General features: G+C 44.5%; 1 protein-coding gene across 1 annotated transcript in view; it reads right to left on the reverse strand.

The window, feature by feature from the left end:
* Nucleotides 1-19,040, reverse strand: part of Dph5 (diphthine methyl ester synthase) — an 83,335-nt gene that overhangs the window by 10,287 nt on the left and 54,008 nt on the right. Inside the window, exon 7 of the mRNA XM_075702930.1 lies at nt 17,263-17,375. Coding sequence (XP_075559045.1) covers nt 17,263-17,375 — 113 coding nt within the window. The remainder of the gene's footprint in view (nt 1-17,262; nt 17,376-19,040) is intronic.

The following is a 19,040-nucleotide window of genomic DNA, read 5'->3' on the forward strand; positions in this document are numbered from 1 at the left end:
TCACGATTATTCTGCATGAAAAATGCCGCCCAACAAGCAGAATTTCGATTGTTATATCTGATATGCGGTGAATAACATATTGTTATATATGGGGTTTTTTCTCATAGCCCTAATGCATAAATTGATACTCTGAAGTCAACTCATTGTTATAATCGGTATATCATTATATGTGGTATCATTATAAGTGGACTGCACTGTAGTGATACCGTTCCCATCTCCTACACAGAAGGGGTGGGTTCGATTCCAAATGTCAATGAATTTTTTTCTTGTGTGTGCTCTTTTTTTTTTTATATTAGAGCAGAGGAAACAATAAAAATAGCCCATTTCACCACATTCACAAGTTAGCAGCAGCGCTTTTTTTTTTCCATCATGGCTACAAAGAAATCTTACGTGCAATGATAATGCATTATTAGATATCTACATTTGATCAGGTGATTATCCAATCAAAACAATAGCAGAAACAGATAATTGAAGTTCACACATTGCATATGCACTCTCAGCAAAGCGGTGAAAGCCCGCAGCGGCATCTGTCTCTTTTTGCTTCACGTAGCACAAGCCAGAGAACATTTTGCGCTGTACCATTGCATCTCCATATGGTGTGGGAAGTTCATCTTCGAAATTTCACTCCATGTAGCCCACTTTTAACGAGAATAATTGCACAGGAAAGCAATTAGCGAACACACTCGGTTCAAATCAACTGCAAGTAGACAAAGATTTGAACGGTGCAAGAGTGCTAATCAACGCAGCATTGACAAGCAAGATTGACAGTCGTTCTACCAACCCTGTTAACATGAACTTCGCTGCGCATGCCACACCCATGAGCAGCATCACGTCATCGGAGCCTACAGCTATAACAACGCCCTGCGACCGAATCTTCAGTGGGCTTGGTGGAACCAACAACAACGGGACGTTCACAATGCGCTCTGCTTACATATTTCAGGTTAGTTATCCTTGTACCTGTAGAGACGATGATAGGTGTCTATTTGTTCTGCCAAGCCCATGCACACTGCTCTCCATCGTATGTGATTGCATTCATGCCTGCACATTATTACTGTGTGAGGATGAAGAAAATCCCAGTCCTAGCAGTGCTGAGATGCTCGAAAAACTGTTAGCAGGTCAAGAGGCTATCCATAGCGACTTGAAGGAAGTGAAATTGAAACTTACTGAAACTGAAAAGATTCTGAACGAATTCGGTGCGCGTTTAGAGAAAGTCGAGAATAAACTGAAAGAAGTGAGCATAAAAGCTGGTACCATTGATAGTCTAAACGATCATGTCATGAGACTTCAAAACACTATCATGCAGCAACAAAGTAAGTTTACTGCACAGGAGGGCCGAAATTGTCGAAATAACTTGGTTGTCTTTGGAATTACAGAGGGGCCAAATGAATATGAAGAGGTACTTTGGCACAATGTTATAAATGAAGTTTTTTGTGACAGATTTGGAATAAATTGCGAATCGGTAGCTAGAATTCACCGACTTGGGAAATTCTCGTCAAGCCGCCCGGTTACTTTTTATTTTGAGGGCTATCTTGAGAAACAGAAGGTGCTCGGTAGATCTGGAAAGTTAAAAGGGACGACCATTTTTATCCAAAATGATTACTCTTTGGAAACCCTAAGAAAAAGAAAACAGCTATGGCAAACTACGAAACACGAGAAAACGGGAAAGAAAGTGTCACTCGTAAATGATAAACTTCGCATTGGAAAGCGCTTTACGTATGGGATGATGCATCTTCCACACATGTTCCAGTTCTAAGCTGCTGACAGTAAGGCATCCAAATCATAGCGATTGCAGATCTCTGAAAAATTTTTGCGTATCCTTTAGTTGAATGCCAGGAGCATTGTCAACAAAATAGATAAATTTGAAATTTTGTTACTTATGGCCCTCACTTAATGGTTTTGACTGAAACCTGGTTAAATGAAAACATTTGTGATAGTGAAAACATTCTGCCTAGTTTTAGCACATATCGACACGATCGTGGTTCACGTGGTGGGGGAATTGCAGTGATTGCTAAGTCTGGTATAGTTGTTCATGTCATGCGACAGATCGATGATCATGAGAGCTTGCTTCTAAACATCACAACGAATGAGTTGTTTGTACTCGGTGCGGTTTACAGGGCACCTCATGGTGATGTGTCTGTTCTTCCTAGATTGTGTGATCATTTGAGGAAGTTTTGCCAACGAAATATCATAATAACAGGAGACTTCAACTTGCCATCCATAAACTGGAAACATTTGGCGTACGGTGAATGTGCTAATACGGATGCTATTCTTGGTACAACGCTTGCTTTGAATGTTGAACAAATTGTATGTGATTTTACTAGAGAGCAAGCACTTCTGAACCTTTTTTTTTGTCAGTGAATCTCTTTCTAAATGTACTATTGCTGTTGAGCCGGGTATTTCAGACCATAAATTGTTGTTTTTCACCTGGTCATGTCCCAGGGACGCCAGATACAGTCGGTCTAGTGCGACAAATCATAGAGATTTTGAACGAAGTGATGATACCTCAATTATTGATTATTGAGAGAAAACACTAGTTATTGATGCTCATTCTGGGAATGTTCATGACCTATGGTGTCATCTTAACAGGTAGTGTCATTCTGTACTAAAAACTTTGTACCTATGAGGAGGGCTACTAAAAATTGCAAGAGTCCGTGGGTTAGTCGTGAAATCATCCACATTAAACGTAAACTAAAACGATTGAGAAGAAACGAAATATGTGCAAGAAGACCCTCATGGAACTGAGAAATAAATTGACAATTAAGGTGCAACAAGCAAAGCATAATCACTTCACTTTTTCACTTCCTACCCGCCGTGGTTGCTCAGTGGCTATGGTGTTGGGCTGCTGAGCACGAGGTCGCGGGATCGAATCCCGGCCACGGCGGCCGCATTTCGATGGGGGCGAAATGCGAAAACACCCGTGTGCTTAGATTTAGGTGCACGTTAAAGAACCCCAGGTGGTCGAAATTTCCGGAGTCCTCCACTACGGCATGCCTCATAATCAGGAAATGGTTATGGCACGTAAAACCCCATAATTAATTTTTTTTTTTTTTCACTTCCAGAATTTCTTAGAACTGATCTATCAAAATTTTGGCGTTACCTCGAAAAGCCAAATGAGTCTATCAAAAAAATTTCAGTAAACGATAACCTTGTCGAAAACGCAGCTGATATAGCTCACACATTTAACGTATATTTTCATAGTGTTTTTTCTCCTAATGACAACTACAGCATACACAAGGGACCTTCAAAGACAGATGTACCAGCGATAACAAGCGAGGGAGTTATGTCTATGCTACGTAAATTGAATGAGAAAAAAAACCGTGGGTAGGGATGGCATCCCTACTGCATTCTTGAAACGCTTTGCAGTGCAGATTGCAGACTACTTGGGAAATCTTTTTCAGCTTTCTTTAACCACTAGTGAGCTTCCCCATGACTGGAAGATAGCACACGTTGTGACGATTTTTAAGAAAGGCGACAAGCTTAACATAACAAATTATAGGCCCGTGTCGATTATATCTACTTGTTAGAAACTTATGGAACATGTCATAGCTGGATACATAAGGTCTTTTTCGTCTAATAATAAAGTTCTTTCTTCTTATCAACACGGATTTACCAAGGGAAGATCTACTACGACTCAGCTACTCGCCACTGTACATGACTTTATAATGACATTGGACCACTCGGGGCAAATAGATGCATTCTTTATAGACTTTAGCAAGGCATTTGACAAGGTGTCGTATACGAAACTAATACATAAGCTGAAATTAACCGGCCTTCCCTGCTACTTAGTGAAATGGGTTGAAGCATACTTGCATAGCAGAAAACAATTTGTAGTGGATGAGTGTGCGTCTGATATGCTCCCTGTTTCTTCTAACATGCCTCAGGGCAGTGTAATTGGACCCTTGCTTTTCCTAGTTTATGTGAATGATCTCATTGAAATTTTGTCTGATACAGTGTGTGAAACTATTTGTTAACGACTGTACTATATACAAGGAGATATTGTGTGAGAGTGATCACATTGTATTGCAGTACCAATCGTTACAGATTGAGCAGTGGTGTCGAACTTGAGATATGGAAATTAAAGTGCAAAAAACTGTCTCATTAACAGTTACACGTAAATTACAGCCTATTTCTTATCCCTATACTCTTTGTAACCAAGAAATAGCAAAGGTTACAAGCTATAAGTATTTAGGCATTACACTTACTTCTAAATTATCCTAGCCAGGGCACGTTTCAGATATATGTGCATCAGCATTTAAGAAGTTGTGTTTCCTAAGAAGGAAACTAAACAAAGCTCCAGCAAAGTTAAAGTTACTAGCATACAATACTTACATAAGGTCGAAATTAGAATATGCTTCCGTAATTTGGGATACCGAAACTAAGCAGGATACATATAAACTTGAGATGTTGCAAAAAAAAAGCAATCAGATTCATTTTTGGTAAATATAAAAGGTGCGACTCCTCTACTAAACTTGATGATGATAATTCAAGTTTATTGGCACAAGGGCATCTAAGGCCAAAGAGCGCCAGGACGTGTTCTTATTTAGCAAGGCTGTGAGTTTAGACTATGACCTAATATAAAGGCTGTATAGAGGCCTACACGTAAGATAGATCCATAGATATTAGTACATCAATTCTAAACCCCTACTAAACTTATGCAAGAACACAGGATTACAACATTACAGGTGCGTCAAAAATATGCTTGGATAGTGTTCTTGTATAAGATGTTGAAAGGTAAATTTGACATGTCCATACCTTCATATGTAAAACCCTTAGACTCCGTGGCGGCGACGAAACCATAAGTTCTTGTGCAGGCTTTGAGCTTGCTTATGTTCTTGATTTGCCGATTTTTTTAGCCTTTAAATAATAATTGGGTAGTCTTTTTTTTTGTCTCTCTTTTGTCGTGTGCGCGGGTGTGTTTCATGTACATTTGGTTTAGCAGGATAGTCAGAGCGTCTTCTTGCGCCACGTGCTTCAACACGTGCAACCGGGTGGGACGTTAAGTCCTTACAGCCTTTAAATTGTAGCTTGGAAGTGGCAAGACAAATAGTTATTAGTGATTTTACTGTAGTGTTCTTGTAGGAAAGTGAAAACGTGGCCGCGTGGTTGAACACGTGCGAAAACGTGTCATACCTTAAGTCTCTGCGGCATTGATTGCTTTTAAAACATTGGTGAGGATTGCATTGCGACATTTTAAGGATTTAGACCCTGTGTGTATCAGTTTTTGCTAGAAGGCACGTGCTCTGCATTACTATAATATTAGAGTATTTTCATTAGAAAAAGCCGTGCAATACATGGCAAGAAAGTTGGGAAAGCAGGCAGTGTGCGGGGGATCCCTCAAGGCAGATGAGGGGATGGACGAGAATGGAGCGGGAGTCAATCGGCACACACTGTGATGTCAATTCTAGACTGAAGAAAATGGAGGCTTTCCAGGAAGAGCTTGTCAAACAGGTTGAAGAGCTCAAAAATGAGCTAAATAGGGAGCAGGATGCATGGAAGGTAGCGGAAAAAAAGACTTGAAGCAGTGGAGGAAAATCTGAACAGGGCCGCCATTGTGAACGAGAATGGTCGTGACAATGGAACGCAGCCCCCGACGTGACAAGAGAGGGAGTGCCAGCGAAGCACATGGAATGCGCGCAAAGTGGTGAGGGGTTAGCTGGAAAGAGCAGCACCTATCTTGAGGCCGCCACACAGAAAAAGCAGGAGCACAGGAGTCAGTGTCCCTTGTCGAGTCCGAATCACGCGGAAAAGGACAACGGGAAGCAGGGAGAGGTAGGAGAGAGTGAAATGGTGGTTATCGCCGGCATCTCAAACCTGACTAGGTGCTCAGAAGCAATTGTGGAGAGGGTGAAAGGCAATAAAAGAGTGGGGGTAAGAACATTTCCAGGGCGGACACTAGGTTTTGTCATGGGGCAAGCAAAAGCAAAGCTGGTGGAAAATGCCCACGTGCACAACCCTGTCATAGTAGCAGGTGGGCTAAATGACATCCTAAACAGGAAAGAGACAGGACTAGCCCAGCACTTGGCAAAGGGGGTGGATGACTTGCACGAGCTGTCCCCTCAGTCAGGTGCAGACTGTAGTGTGCCTGCCGGAGGTGCCTGTATGTGACAGTCACGTACAAAGAGCCGTAGTGGCTGCTAATGAGGTGATATGGAAAATGAGCCGGGAGAACGGCTTTGAGTTGTTGAAGTAAACAGGGAATTGGAAGGTGTGGTGGTTTTTAACGACACGGGAGTCACTTTAATTACAGGCTTGTATGAGAAGTGGGCTGGCAACTTGCTGGTCACGCTGTTGCTTTTTTAGGGGGCTTACGGCACTCAGGAGGCCCTAAGAGAACCTCAGAATAGCATCGCCGTCAAAAACAGAAAAAGGAGGAAAGCAAAAGAGGGAGCTCGCCATGTAATAGGCTACATAAATATGCAGGGCAGCAGAAGAAAGGAAAAGTGGGCAGAGATTGAGGAGCAGTTACATAGAGAATAGGGGTGTATGCGGTTAAAGAAACGCACCTTAGACTTGGAAGAACCGCCAGTGATTGAGAATTATGTTTGGAAAGGGTGCAACAGAACTTTGTTGGAAAGAAAGGGAGGGGGAGTCTGAATGCTCATTCATCAGGGAGCCAAATGGAAAAGAGTAAATTCAAAATGTCAAGAGCATCTTTGGTTATCAGGTACAATGAGTGGGGAAAAAACTTGGCTGGGCGTTACGTATATGTGGACCGGAAATAATTGCACAGCGGAGAATAAAGAGTTAGTGGATGCATCAGTGCTGATATTAAGAGTTTCGGGAATGATGCTGAAATTATCCTATTAGGTGACATGAATGCCCACATACAAGATTTAGATGGCTATACCGACAACGGGAAGTCAATGTGAGCAATGTAACCTCGTTATCATGAATACAAGGCCTAAATGTGAAGGGCAGATCTCGTAGGAAGTGTGAAACCGGCAATCAACCATTGATTACGGTCTGATGGCAAAAGGAATTCATGATAAGTTGAGAGAAATGGTCATTGATGAGGAAGGGTATAGCAGCATAGGGAGCGACCATAAACGCATCATTTTGAATATCGGATATGTACTTGGGAAAGAGAGCAAGGAGTGCAATATGGCCAGTCCAAATTTGAACGCTGAACAAATAACAAATATAGTCACTAGAGTCAAGGAAGAACTTGGCAAATGGCCAAGTAAAGAGTGGGCATATAGTGAGCTTCTAAGTGTAATAAGGACAGAAATATGGAAAGAGAAGCAACATGTTTGTTGGAAAGGACAAAAGACACCGAAAAGCTGGTGGAACAGGGAAATACGAGAAACGATTGCCGAACGACAGAAAGCATCCCGAGAGCACAGGCTGGCAAAGAAAGCGCAGTTGCCGCAGGATGAAGTAGCCAGTAAATTGGAAATAAAGTGGGAGAAAAAGTTTATGGTTCAAATACTGGTGCAAGCAAAGATAAAAGATGAAAGTGAATGTTGGTTGTCAGAAATAAGAGAGAAAAGGAAGGGCGCACCTAGGATATCTTGGAACCCCATAAAATTATTAGGCAGGAAGTCAACAACAATACAACATATCCTAGACGAAGATGGAAACAAACTGGAAGGGGAAGCGGCAATAAATTACATCCGAAAAATAACAGCCGAATCTTTCCAAGGCATTCATGAGGTTGTATTTGAGGAAAAAAAAGAGAATGACAGAGACCCAAGTGGAAAAGGAGCTGGTGCTGACAAATTTCAACTGGAAGAAAGCCGAATAGAAAATTCCTAAGCGCACAGCCACAGGGCTAGACGAGGTTCCCGTTAGGCTGATTAATGAACTAGGACCAAAAAGTAAGGAAGCTCTGGTGAAAGCAGTGGAAAAAACTTTAAAAGATAGACGAATACCAGACAGTTGGCGAAAAAGTAGAATGAATTTAATTTATAAAGGTAAGGGGGAGAAAGATAGAATTCACTCGTATGGACCGTTGACCATTACATTGGTAATATACACGCTAGCAATGCAATCAAATTAAAGCTGCAAGCATGGGCAGAGAATAATGGCATTCTGGGAGAACTTCAGAATGGCTTCAGAATAGGTAGGCATTTGGATGATAACTTATTTGTTCTTACTCAGTGTATTGAAATCTCAAGAGTAGAAAGCAGACCGTTATATGTGGCCTTTTTAGACATTACAGGAGTATATGACAACGTAGACTGCAACATTTTGTGGGATATTCTGGAAGGGGAAGGCTTAGGTGACGATTGTCTACAGCTTTTGAGAGAGATTTACCTAGAAAATACCATTCGCTTTGAATGGGAAGGGATGAGGAGTGAGGAGAAAGTTGATATCAACAAGTGACTGAGGCAAGGGTGCCCTTTATCCCCGCTGCTGTTTATGATGTACATGGTGAGGATGGAGACGGTGCCAGAAGGAAGTAATATCGGGCTTAATCTCATACAAACAGGCGGCTACAGTAGAAGAGCAGAAGCTTCCAGGTTTTTTTTTTATGCGGACAATTTTTTCCTAGCTAACAAGCGAAGTGATATGCAACGTCTGGCTAATATCTGTGGACAGGAAGGCAAGAATTTGGGTTTAAAATTTAGTGTCACAAAATCAGGTGTTATGGTATTCAATGAAAACAGTGAACAGACAGTGGCAATACAGGGCCAGGAAATACTTTGGGCAAGGGAATACAAATACCTTGGTATATGGATAAACGAAGGCAATAGATATATGGAAACACAGGAAAAACAATAACAGTAAAGGGGAAGAGAAATGCAGCCTTAATGAAGTGCAGAGTGCTATGGGTATACAATAGGTACGAGGTCCTCTGAGGTATGTGGAAAGGTGTAATGGTTCCAGGACTTACTTTTGAAAATGCGCTTGTTTGATTTAAATCAGGGGTACAATTAGGACTAGATGGGAACCAAAGGTCAGTGGGACGCCTCGCATTGGGCGCTCACGGGAAGACTACACAGCCTGAAATCAGTGAGAAGGAAACTTGGCATAGGACAAACCAAGATGCATGCACTGAAAGATAAGCAGGGTAATATCATCAGCAATCTCCAAGCTATAAAAAAAGTAGCGGAAGAATTCTATACTGACCCAGAGGACTCAGGAGTACTCTATTCGAAACAATAATGAACAGGATACAGAAACTCCTCCTATAACTAAAGATGAGGTCAGAAGGGCCTTGCAAGACATGAAACGGAAAAAAGCGGCAGGAGAAGATGGAATAACAGTCAATTTATTCAAAGATGGAGGAGACATAATGCTAGAAAAACTGGTGGCACTCTATACGAAGTGTCTATCGACTGCAAGGGTCCCAGAAAACTGGAAGAATGCAAACCTTATACTAATCCACAAAAAGGGAGACGTTAAAGAACTGAAATTATAGGCCCATTAGCTTACTCCCAGTATTATATAAAATATTTACCAAAATAATCTTTGATAGAATAAGAGTAACATTGCACTTTAGTCAACCAAGGGAACAGGCTGGCTTCAGGAAGGGATACTCTACAATGGATCACATCCATGTCATTAATCAGGTTATCGAGAAATCTGCAGAGTATAATAAGCCTCTCTATATGGCTTTCATAGATTACGAAAAAGCATTTCATTCAGTAGAGATACCAGCAGACATAGAGGCATTGCATAATCAAGGAGTACAGACCGCTTCCATAACTACCCTGGAAAAATATCTACAGAGATTCCACAGTGTTGTGTATAGGGGGCGCTGTCAATTATATCAGTTGTATATAAGCGATTGCCATCAGAATAAAGTTCAGTTCCGTGGTTCCCCGTCAATGCATAGTCTTGTCTTATCATTCGGCGCTTCGCGTCACTACAATCTGGCGCAGTCGGCGAAGCTAGCGAGCTAGCGACGAACTGCTTTCCCTTATCTGGCTTCGTGCTGTTCCAAGGGGCTTCACCTACGAGATGGCAGCGTACGACTACTGCCATTACCGCCTTTCCTGGAGACTCCTGGAGATGCGACAATTCCATGCGAGCAGTGGCGCGATGATTTCACAAATTTCCTTGAAGCGACGGGGATGGACGCACAACCGCCACTACGGAAAAAGGCCATTCTGCTGCAATGTCTTGGGGTCGAGGGACGCCGTGTTTTTCGCACATTGGGCCCAGGGCCGGCACAAACGTCAGACATGACAAAAGCCGGGCCGGAGACAAGCAAACCAGCAGGAAAAGACAAGACGGAGGCAAGTGAAGGGGATAGTTACACGGAGGCGTTGGGCCTATTGGAGCGGCAGTTCTCAAGCACCGTCAACGTACTGGTTGAGCGACGTCAATTCACGTTACGTCGGCAACTGCCGAATGAGCCAATACGAGAGTACGTCAGTGCTCTCCGACATTTAGCAAAGACGTGCGACTTCGGGCAATTCTTGGAAGCGGCTCTACGAGACAGGGTTGTTGACGGAGTACGGAGCACTGAGTTGCGACAGAAATTGCTCGTGAAGGGGTCACAACTTACGCTCACAGAAGCAGTGGAAATGCTGCAGACGTACGAGCAGGCAGCGGAGGGTGCTGCGGTCTATGACCAAGGGTCGTCACAAACGGACGTAGTGCAGCACGTATCTCAAGGCAGAAGCCCAGACAGCAACGCAGCAATGACGCCGGTGCGCAAGTGTTACCGGTGCGGCTCTACAAGGCACCTAGCTAATTCATAGGAATGCAAAGCACGGGGGAAACGTTGCTGCCAGTGCCACAGGATGGGACATTTCCGAGCGGTCTGTGGCAGGTCGGCGGAGTGGGACGTGCGGACGGTCCTAAACGACGGCGCTAGCGAGGAGGACGTGCTCACTGTGCTGGCGGTCAGACAAGTGGAACGAAGGACTTTGTGGTCGTTGACGTCGTTATTGAGAACGAGCCACTTCAGTTGCTGGTAGATACTGGGTCGTCGGTGTCTACTTTACCAGACCACGTTTATCGAGCCAAGTTCGCCAACAGTTTTCCTTTGACTGCGGCTTCAGCGACGCTGCAGGATTTTTCACAGAAGAAAATTCCAGTCTTGGGATGGTTCACAGCCAGAGTTGTACGCGGGAACAACTCAGCTTGCCTTCAATATACGTTGTTCCCCAAGGCATGGCATTACTAGAACTGGATGGGGTCCACAAGCTACAGTTGCACATCATCGGTTCTACACTGGAGTGTCTGCAAGTCACAGTCCGCCCCCAGTCGCTTCTTCCTGAATTATGTGAGTTTTCCTTTCTTTTCGCTGATAAGTTGGGATTAGCGAAAAACTTTGTACATTCTGTGAAGCGGCGCGCAGATGTAAAACCAGTAGCAGCGAAGGTTCGAGGTTTGCCCCTGACGCTGCGAGAGAAAGTAGCGGCTGAACTAGCAAGATTATTGGATGCAGGCATTATAGAAAAGGTCAGTGCTGCGGAATGGGTGTCTCCTATAGTGGTTCTGCAGAAGAAGGATGGAACTATTCGTCTATGCGTCGATTTGCGCGAGCCGAACAAAGCAGTAGTCATTGATGGATTCCCTTTGCCGCACACAGAGGAACTGTTGCATGCGCTGAGTGGAGCAGCATGGTTCTCGAAACTGGATCTTGCTGCAGCCTACCATCGAGTGGAATTAGCCGAAGAGAGTCACAAATTAACAATGTCTATTACGCACGAAGGCTTATTTAGGTTCCGCAGAGTGTGTTTTGGCCTCGCATCGGCACCAGCCGCGTTTCAGCGAATAATGCAAAAAAATCTTGAAAGGCTGCAAGAGCATGTTGTTTTATATCGACGACATCATAGTCTTTGGAAAGACTAAAAATGAGCACAACCGTAACCTTCGCGAAGTATTGCATTGGATCACTGAGGCGGGGCTGCAGCTAAATCAGAAATGCTTGTTCGCTGTCAAGGAACTCTCCTTTTTGGGTCATCGTGTGAGTGCAAGTGGTCTTGCCCCACTCAAGTAAAAGGTGGATGCTGTGATTAAAGCATAAACACCTGCCGATGTAGTCTCGCTGTAGTCTTTCCTTGGGCTCGTAGGCTATTACTCCCATTTTCTTCCCAATTATGCAGAGGTGGTGGAGCCGCTGCGACAGCTTCTTTGTAAAGGACAGAAGTTCGTGTGGGATCAGAGCACCGAGGAGAGTTTTTGCAGGATCAAGGAGATGCTGTCATCATGCGGGGTGGTGGCTATGTTCAACGAGTCTTTGCCTGTACAAGTGACCACTGACGCCTCGGCATATGGACTGGGAGCTGTGCTACAGCAGATAGTCAACGGAGAAGTGCGTACAGTGGCATTCGCTTCGAGGACACTAACTCCAACAGAATGCAAGTACTCTACCGGGGAACGAGAGGCACTGGCATGTTTATGGGCGTGCGAACATTGGCACATTTATCTGTGGGGCCGCAAGTTTGTCTTACGAACTGATCATCAGGCATTGGTGACACTGCTGTCCACAAATGGGGTTGGAAGACGCCCACTACGTATTGAATGCTGGTGTGCTAGACTTTTGAGATACAACTTCACTGTGCAGTACACAAAGGGGACACCAATGTCGTTGCGGATGCGCTTTCTAGCTTACCTTTGACCTCAGCAGAGGACGAACCGGTGGAGGAAGTAGTTGCTGTGGTTTCCAGCATGATCACTAAGAGTGAGTTGCAAGCAGCAACAGCTGATGATTCATTACTAAATGAGGTGGCGCAGCATGTTACGTCCAGATGGCCGGAAAAGGGCTGTTTAGCTGGAAAATTAAGGTTGTTTTTTCGTATAAAAGAAGAGCTGTCGGTGATAGACGGGCTACTGTTTCGGGCTGAACGGGTCCTTCCCCCATCGACACTCACTTCCAGGCTGGTCATGATGGCACATGAATCGCATCCAGGCATTGTAAGGACCAAACAACTGTTGAGGGAACAGTACTGGTGGCCCGGAATAGACAGTGATGTTGAATCGCTGGTTAGGAATTGTGCTATCTGCAAAGCATCAGATAAATCTGAAAAAACCGTAATGGCCCCATTGGAGCCAGTAAAGTGGCCCGAGAAGCCGTGGGAAAAGCTTGGAATCGACATTGTTGGGCCAATGGAGCGAGCCCCTCCGGAGTGCAGGTTTGCAATCACTATTATTGATTACCACAGCAAGTGGCCCGAGGTGGCATTTGTGTCCACAATCACTGCACAGGCAGTAGTGAAAGTGCTTTTGGAACTTTTTGCGAGAGAAGGGAACCCGAAAAGCATTGTGACTAACAATGGGCGTCAGTTTATGTCGACATGTTTTGAGCAGTTTTTACGAGATTGGGAAATCCAGCATTGCATTACAACATTGTATTACCCGCAGTGCAATGGTCAGATTGAGAGGTTCAACTGCGTTCTCAAGGAATATATTCAGGTTGCGGCATTAGAACGAAGGCCACTGAAGGAGGCAATCTGGAACTACCTGGGTGTCTACAGGGCCACCCCACATGCAACTACAGGAGTGTCACCGGCTTACCTACTGCATGGAAGAAGACCCAGAACAAGATTGGATGTTGTTCGCCACCCAGAAAGGGAATTTTTCGAGGAGCCGTGTGTTGCCATGGAAAAGTTGAAACAGCGCGTTAAGGAGCAGCAACAACGAACAAAGAAGTACACCGATGAAAAATGAGGTGCCAGAGCATCTACCATTGAGCCAGGACATTTCGTTAAAATAAAGCAAGGCGAACCAAAGACAAAACACAAGTTTTCTTTGCCGATCCAGGTGAAGCGACGAGTGGGCACGAATTCGTTTTTGCTGGCAAACGGTACGAAATGGAATGCATCAAAATTAACAGTAATTGGTAAAGTAGGGACAGGACAGGCACAAGCACTAGCTGACGCGGTTACAGCGCAACACAGTGCAGCCTCAGGGTTTTCCTGCGACCTGGATCTTCACATAGGGAAGATGGCGGAGCAAAATACCCCTATTACCGTCGGGAATCAATCTGAAATGGTGCCATCAGAAGACATCCAGGGAAGCACCAACCATTCTGACGGTGCACAGCCCACAGTAACAGAGTTTATACTAGAGATTCCCGATAAGCAGGACAATTCTCGGTCGCAGTTGGCCACAACCACAGCACCACCTCACACCAGGCCGGAACGAACAAGGAGAGTGCCAGCGCAATATTTTAAGTCTACAAGCTTACCTGATTGTAAGAACGTCGTTCGTGTCATGTGACGTGAAGTGAGTGCGCTATAGTGGATTGATTTTATTTCCTTTTTTTTTTTTTATGAGGGGGGAATGTGTTGTGTATAGGGGGTGCTGTCAATTATATCAGTTGTATATAAGCGAGTGCCATCAGAATAAAGTTCAGTTCCGTGGTTCCCCATCAATGCATAGTCTTGTCTTATCATTCGGCGCTTCGCGTCACTACACACAGCCACCTTAATTCTACACAAGAAAAGTAGGAAGATACCTATAAGAAAGGGGTCAGGCAAGGAGACACAATCTCTCCAATGCTATTCACTGCGTGCTTCGAAGAAGTATTCAACCTATTAAACTGCGAAGGTTTAGGAGTAAGGATGGACAACGAATACCTCAGCAACCTTTGGTTTGCCATGGCATTTTTCTATTCAGCAAGACTGCAGACGAGTTGCAACAAATGATTGAGGACCTTAAAAGGGAGAGTGTAAGAGTGGGGTTGAAGATTAATATGCAGAAGACAAAGATAGTGATAAATAACCGGGCAAGGGAACAAGAGTTCAAGATCGCAAGTCAGCCTCTAGAGTCTGTGGAAGAGTACATTTACCTAGGTCAACTAATCACAGGGAACCCTGACCATGAGAAAGAAATTCACAGAAGAATAAAAATGGGTTAGATCGCATACAGCACACATTGTCAGCTCCTGACTGGAAGCTTACCTATATCATTAAAAAGGGAGGTGTACAATCAGTGCATTTTACCGGTGCTGACATATGGGACAGATACTTGGAGAATGACAAAGAAGCTTGAGAACAAGTCAAGTACTGCGCAAAGAGCAATGGAACGATAAATGTTAGGCATAACATTGAGAGACAGAAAAAGAGCCGTTTGGATCAGAAAGCAAACAGGTAAAGACGATATTCTAATTGACATTAAGAGAAAAAAATGACGCTGGGCAGGTGATGTAATGCACAGATTAAGTAACCGTTGGACCAACAGGTTTACAGAAAGAGTACTAAGAGAAGAAGCGCAGTAGAGGACGGCAGAAGACTAGGTGGTGCGATGAAATTAGGAAATTCGTGGGTGCTAGTTAGAATTGGTTGGCGTCGGACAGGGGTTAGTGGAGATCGCAGGGAGAGGCCTTCATCCTGCAGTGGACATAAAAAATTATGATGATTATTTGTCAAACGACTCCGCAACAATCGCAAAAGCGATGCTGCCCATGCCTTTACTATCTACTTCGGTGATTCATCCTGCAACGAATGCAATTCTCCAGAATGTGAAGTACATAATGCGACTTGTTGCTGCTAGCTTAGCATGTAATGCACCTTATTTTTTGGATATTCTTTCGTAATCTGACTGAAAGCGGCACATCGGTGTCATGGAGCTATGCGCAAATTTGTGCTGTTGCCATCCATGGTCGCCACCTTGTGATGGCAATGACCATGGCTAGGCTGGCTTCGAAAGCAGGCTGCTGCAAATACAGTACAGCTGCCAACCAATAAATCGGACACCGATAATTCGGACTTGCTCAGTAATTCAGACAGTTTTGCGGCACCGCCAATGGCCCCATAGACTTAATAAGTAAAGACAATCGATATTTCGGACAGTCGCCAGCTCTACATTTGATTATCCAGACTCCATCCATGGCTGTAGCACATGCCGACTCTGCCACCATTATCTCCTCTGGCAACCTCGACAAGACATCAAGTATGGCCTCAGAAATTGCACACCAGATGGTAATCCTGGAGGCCTTGCCTTGGTTGCAGCACTGCACCTCAGAGATTTAACTGCAAATGCTGAGCTTGGAGGCTTTGACTGAATTGTGAGGCTGCATCAACATCGCGATCATCACATCCATTCCAGCACCACCACGCATGGCCCGCTCTTGTTTGTTGAATTTGCCTTCCGGACAGCGTTCCACCATTCTGTGCTTGTTTCTTTAGTATGCGTTCCAAACAGGGCACTGCTGGCTCCAAGAAGTCTTTCTTGTGAAGTTATCGACTGTTCCCATCAGATGACACCAATGGTGCCCTCACAGTCTGGCTCCAAATGAGTCTTGAGTCGCAGTCCAAATGAGCCCGGTCACAAGGAGCTCAAATACGGACATCATTGATGACCTGCTAGGCTGCAGTGTGCTGATTCCTGCCGCCATTACATTTGAAGGACAATGACGAAACAATTGAGCAAGTTCTCCCACTATCAAACTGCGACTCTAACTTGGATGATGATGATGTGCCATGTACTCTGGAGCCTTCACATGCGGATCTGACTCGAACCTTTGCAGTCTTTGCATCGGTGTGTAGAGACAATACAAAACTGGCCGAAATACAGGTGGACCTGGTTGCATGTAAGTGGAAGTGCGTGCAGCAATGAATCAGCCACTTCTTCATTGCATAGGGACCATAAAACGTAAATAAAGTAATCTTCTTTGGATACATTCGTTTCTTTCGGACATTCCATAGTTCAGACATGTTTACGTTCCCCGTGGAGACCAAATTATCGGTTGTTGACTGTATTGGTTTTGGTTCCCTATTGAACTGCACTGCCCAAGCAATTTTCAACCGAATTTTCTTGAAAAAAAAGGTGCAAGTTAGATCTGCTCGCATAGCTTACAGAACTAACAGCACACAACAACGCTCACAACTCTACAAAAACAGTCTCCACTCGCCGATGCACGACTCATCCACGTCATATCTTCAGCCAGAAGATCTGTTCGTCCCCTCTTCGGTGATGCTGGTAATCTTCAGTTTCTGCTGCACTGCAAGGACAGCCATTGAACGCAGCTCGTGATCAAAGCTTTATTTCACCAGTGCCATGTGCACCATTTGCCAACTACTAAAGGCAAAATGGCAAACCGTAAAGAGGACGACAATTGGCAACCGCGATGGAATGGAGAAGAGAACTTCAACACGCAGGGGTGGGGTTCCCTAGGAGATATTGGAACTCTGAATGGCGGAGAACCTTGAGATGTGGCTTCACGAATGAGCATATCGTGCTGCCTTGAGATGCAGCTTGACAGCATTGTTGGCGCACGCTGCCATGAAGCCACACCTCAAGGCGCAATTCGCATATAACCTGTACCCCAACATTACTGTTCGATTTTCCTTTTTTGTGTGTGGGTTATATGACCAAGACTACTTTAATTAACCCCAATAGGAGATCACACGAACTTACCCAACTCTGATGCAGGAAACCCTTCAGATTTCTTGACTTGGAGTATTTCGAGGAGCTGGGAGGCTGCTTCTGCAACTGTCATGAAGCGTGGTGGCTCATAGATGTCCCGGCCCCTGGGAAGACAGTGGGCAATGCATATGCCTTAGCCATTTATTTTACACACAGCAGATTATGACTGCACTAACACGCTGGCTATGTTATGCAGTGCAGGTTGCCTTGCTAACTAGGGGTGTGCAAATAGCGATTTTTGAGACAAAATCGAACACGAACCAAGCAGTACCAGAAGCAAATTGAATCAAATATTAAATACTTTTCTAATAATGAATAGCCATTATCACAATACAAACGATGTTAAAATCTTAGTAGTACCAGGTGTTTGGTGTGGGTCTCCTCAACACTGCGTTGTATTATGGTATGCGTAACAATGGTCACACCTTGATTTCCGATGTTTTCGACAAGGTCCATTTTGGTTTCCTTCAGCAGTTCATGCCCTGATATCACGCCTTGTACTGTGTTCAGAGTGCGGTGCAGTGTGATTGATACTTTCAGGTCTGCCAGTGTGTCTTGCTTTTGCAGAGTTTCACTCTGATTCTTGCAAAACACTTCGACTAGCACACCTCCAAAGGATAAGAGTGTTGCCTTGTATTCAGCTCCTAGTACTGCGTGTAGGAACTTCTCGATTCCAAAAAACTGACTTGTTTTTCATGAGTTATTTTTTCGTCTAGTGAATGGATAATCAAAAACTTTGGAAAAATGTCTGCACTGGGAGTTTTCTGTTGCAATACTTCAATGTGGCTCCTTTTAAGAGTCCGATCATATTTTTGAGAAGAGAAAGAGAATGCCGAACGATATATTGTGGTCGGGGATTCCAGAAGGTCAGCCACATTTTATCCCCATACACGTAGGAAGGTCAGCTGGACCTACCAGCCTAAGGGCGTGGCAGGTCCGTCAGCCATGACTTGGCCAAGGTCTTGACTGCCACTATTAATCGTTTCTTCCCTCCACCTTTCAACCTTTCAGCATGGTTGCCTACAGCTTCAGTGTGGGAGCTCAAGGTCCGTAGTAGTACCAAACACCAACACCAAGATTTTCAAGGCACTCCTGCAATCCAAAGCCGATGCTTCTCTGCAAAGGCAGCAGCGGAATGCACAGAGTAGCCGCAGCAGATGTTGCACTTCACATTCACTTCCAAAAGTTCCTTTTCCAACCAAATACACCCCACTGGTAGCCCACTGACACCTTGAGTCATCTGGCATCACAGCAATCACAGACGGAGCATGTTAGAATCACAGTAATTTGCAATAGCACCGACACCGTTCTAAGCTGCCAATGGGAGAAATGGCAATCTGCATTTACCAGTGCGATCAACAGAGCGGAGCAGTGGCGCTGGTTCGAGGCTACGTATCTCCTCGCCACTAAAATGGTCTGTATGACACGGGCTTGGCTCCACTCAGCCATGAAGAAACTTAAATGATATTTTTAGTGGTTGAAGAGTAGTACATGCGCAGAGGCACATATGGTGCCCAGTCATCAAAGTTGACGTCAAAGAGGTTCTTTGAAGAGCAACTCATAGCTAGAGAGAGCGCGATAAATTCATTTACAGGAAGGCAGAGAAGTCCGCCTGAGCTATAGCATGCTACTCTATACTCGGGAAATGGGACGAGGAGGAATAGGACTGATGAATGATTATGAGGATATGGAAAGGAGGTGCATATATAACAAGTCCACAACACTGTGGCATCTCTAAAGCCATGTCTCGCCCAGTGGCTTGTAGGAAG

Source organism: Dermacentor variabilis, chromosome 8 (genome assembly GCF_050947875.1).
Source record: "Dermacentor variabilis isolate Ectoservices chromosome 8, ASM5094787v1, whole genome shotgun sequence".
Taxonomy (NCBI): domain Eukaryota; kingdom Metazoa; phylum Arthropoda; class Arachnida; order Ixodida; family Ixodidae; genus Dermacentor; species Dermacentor variabilis.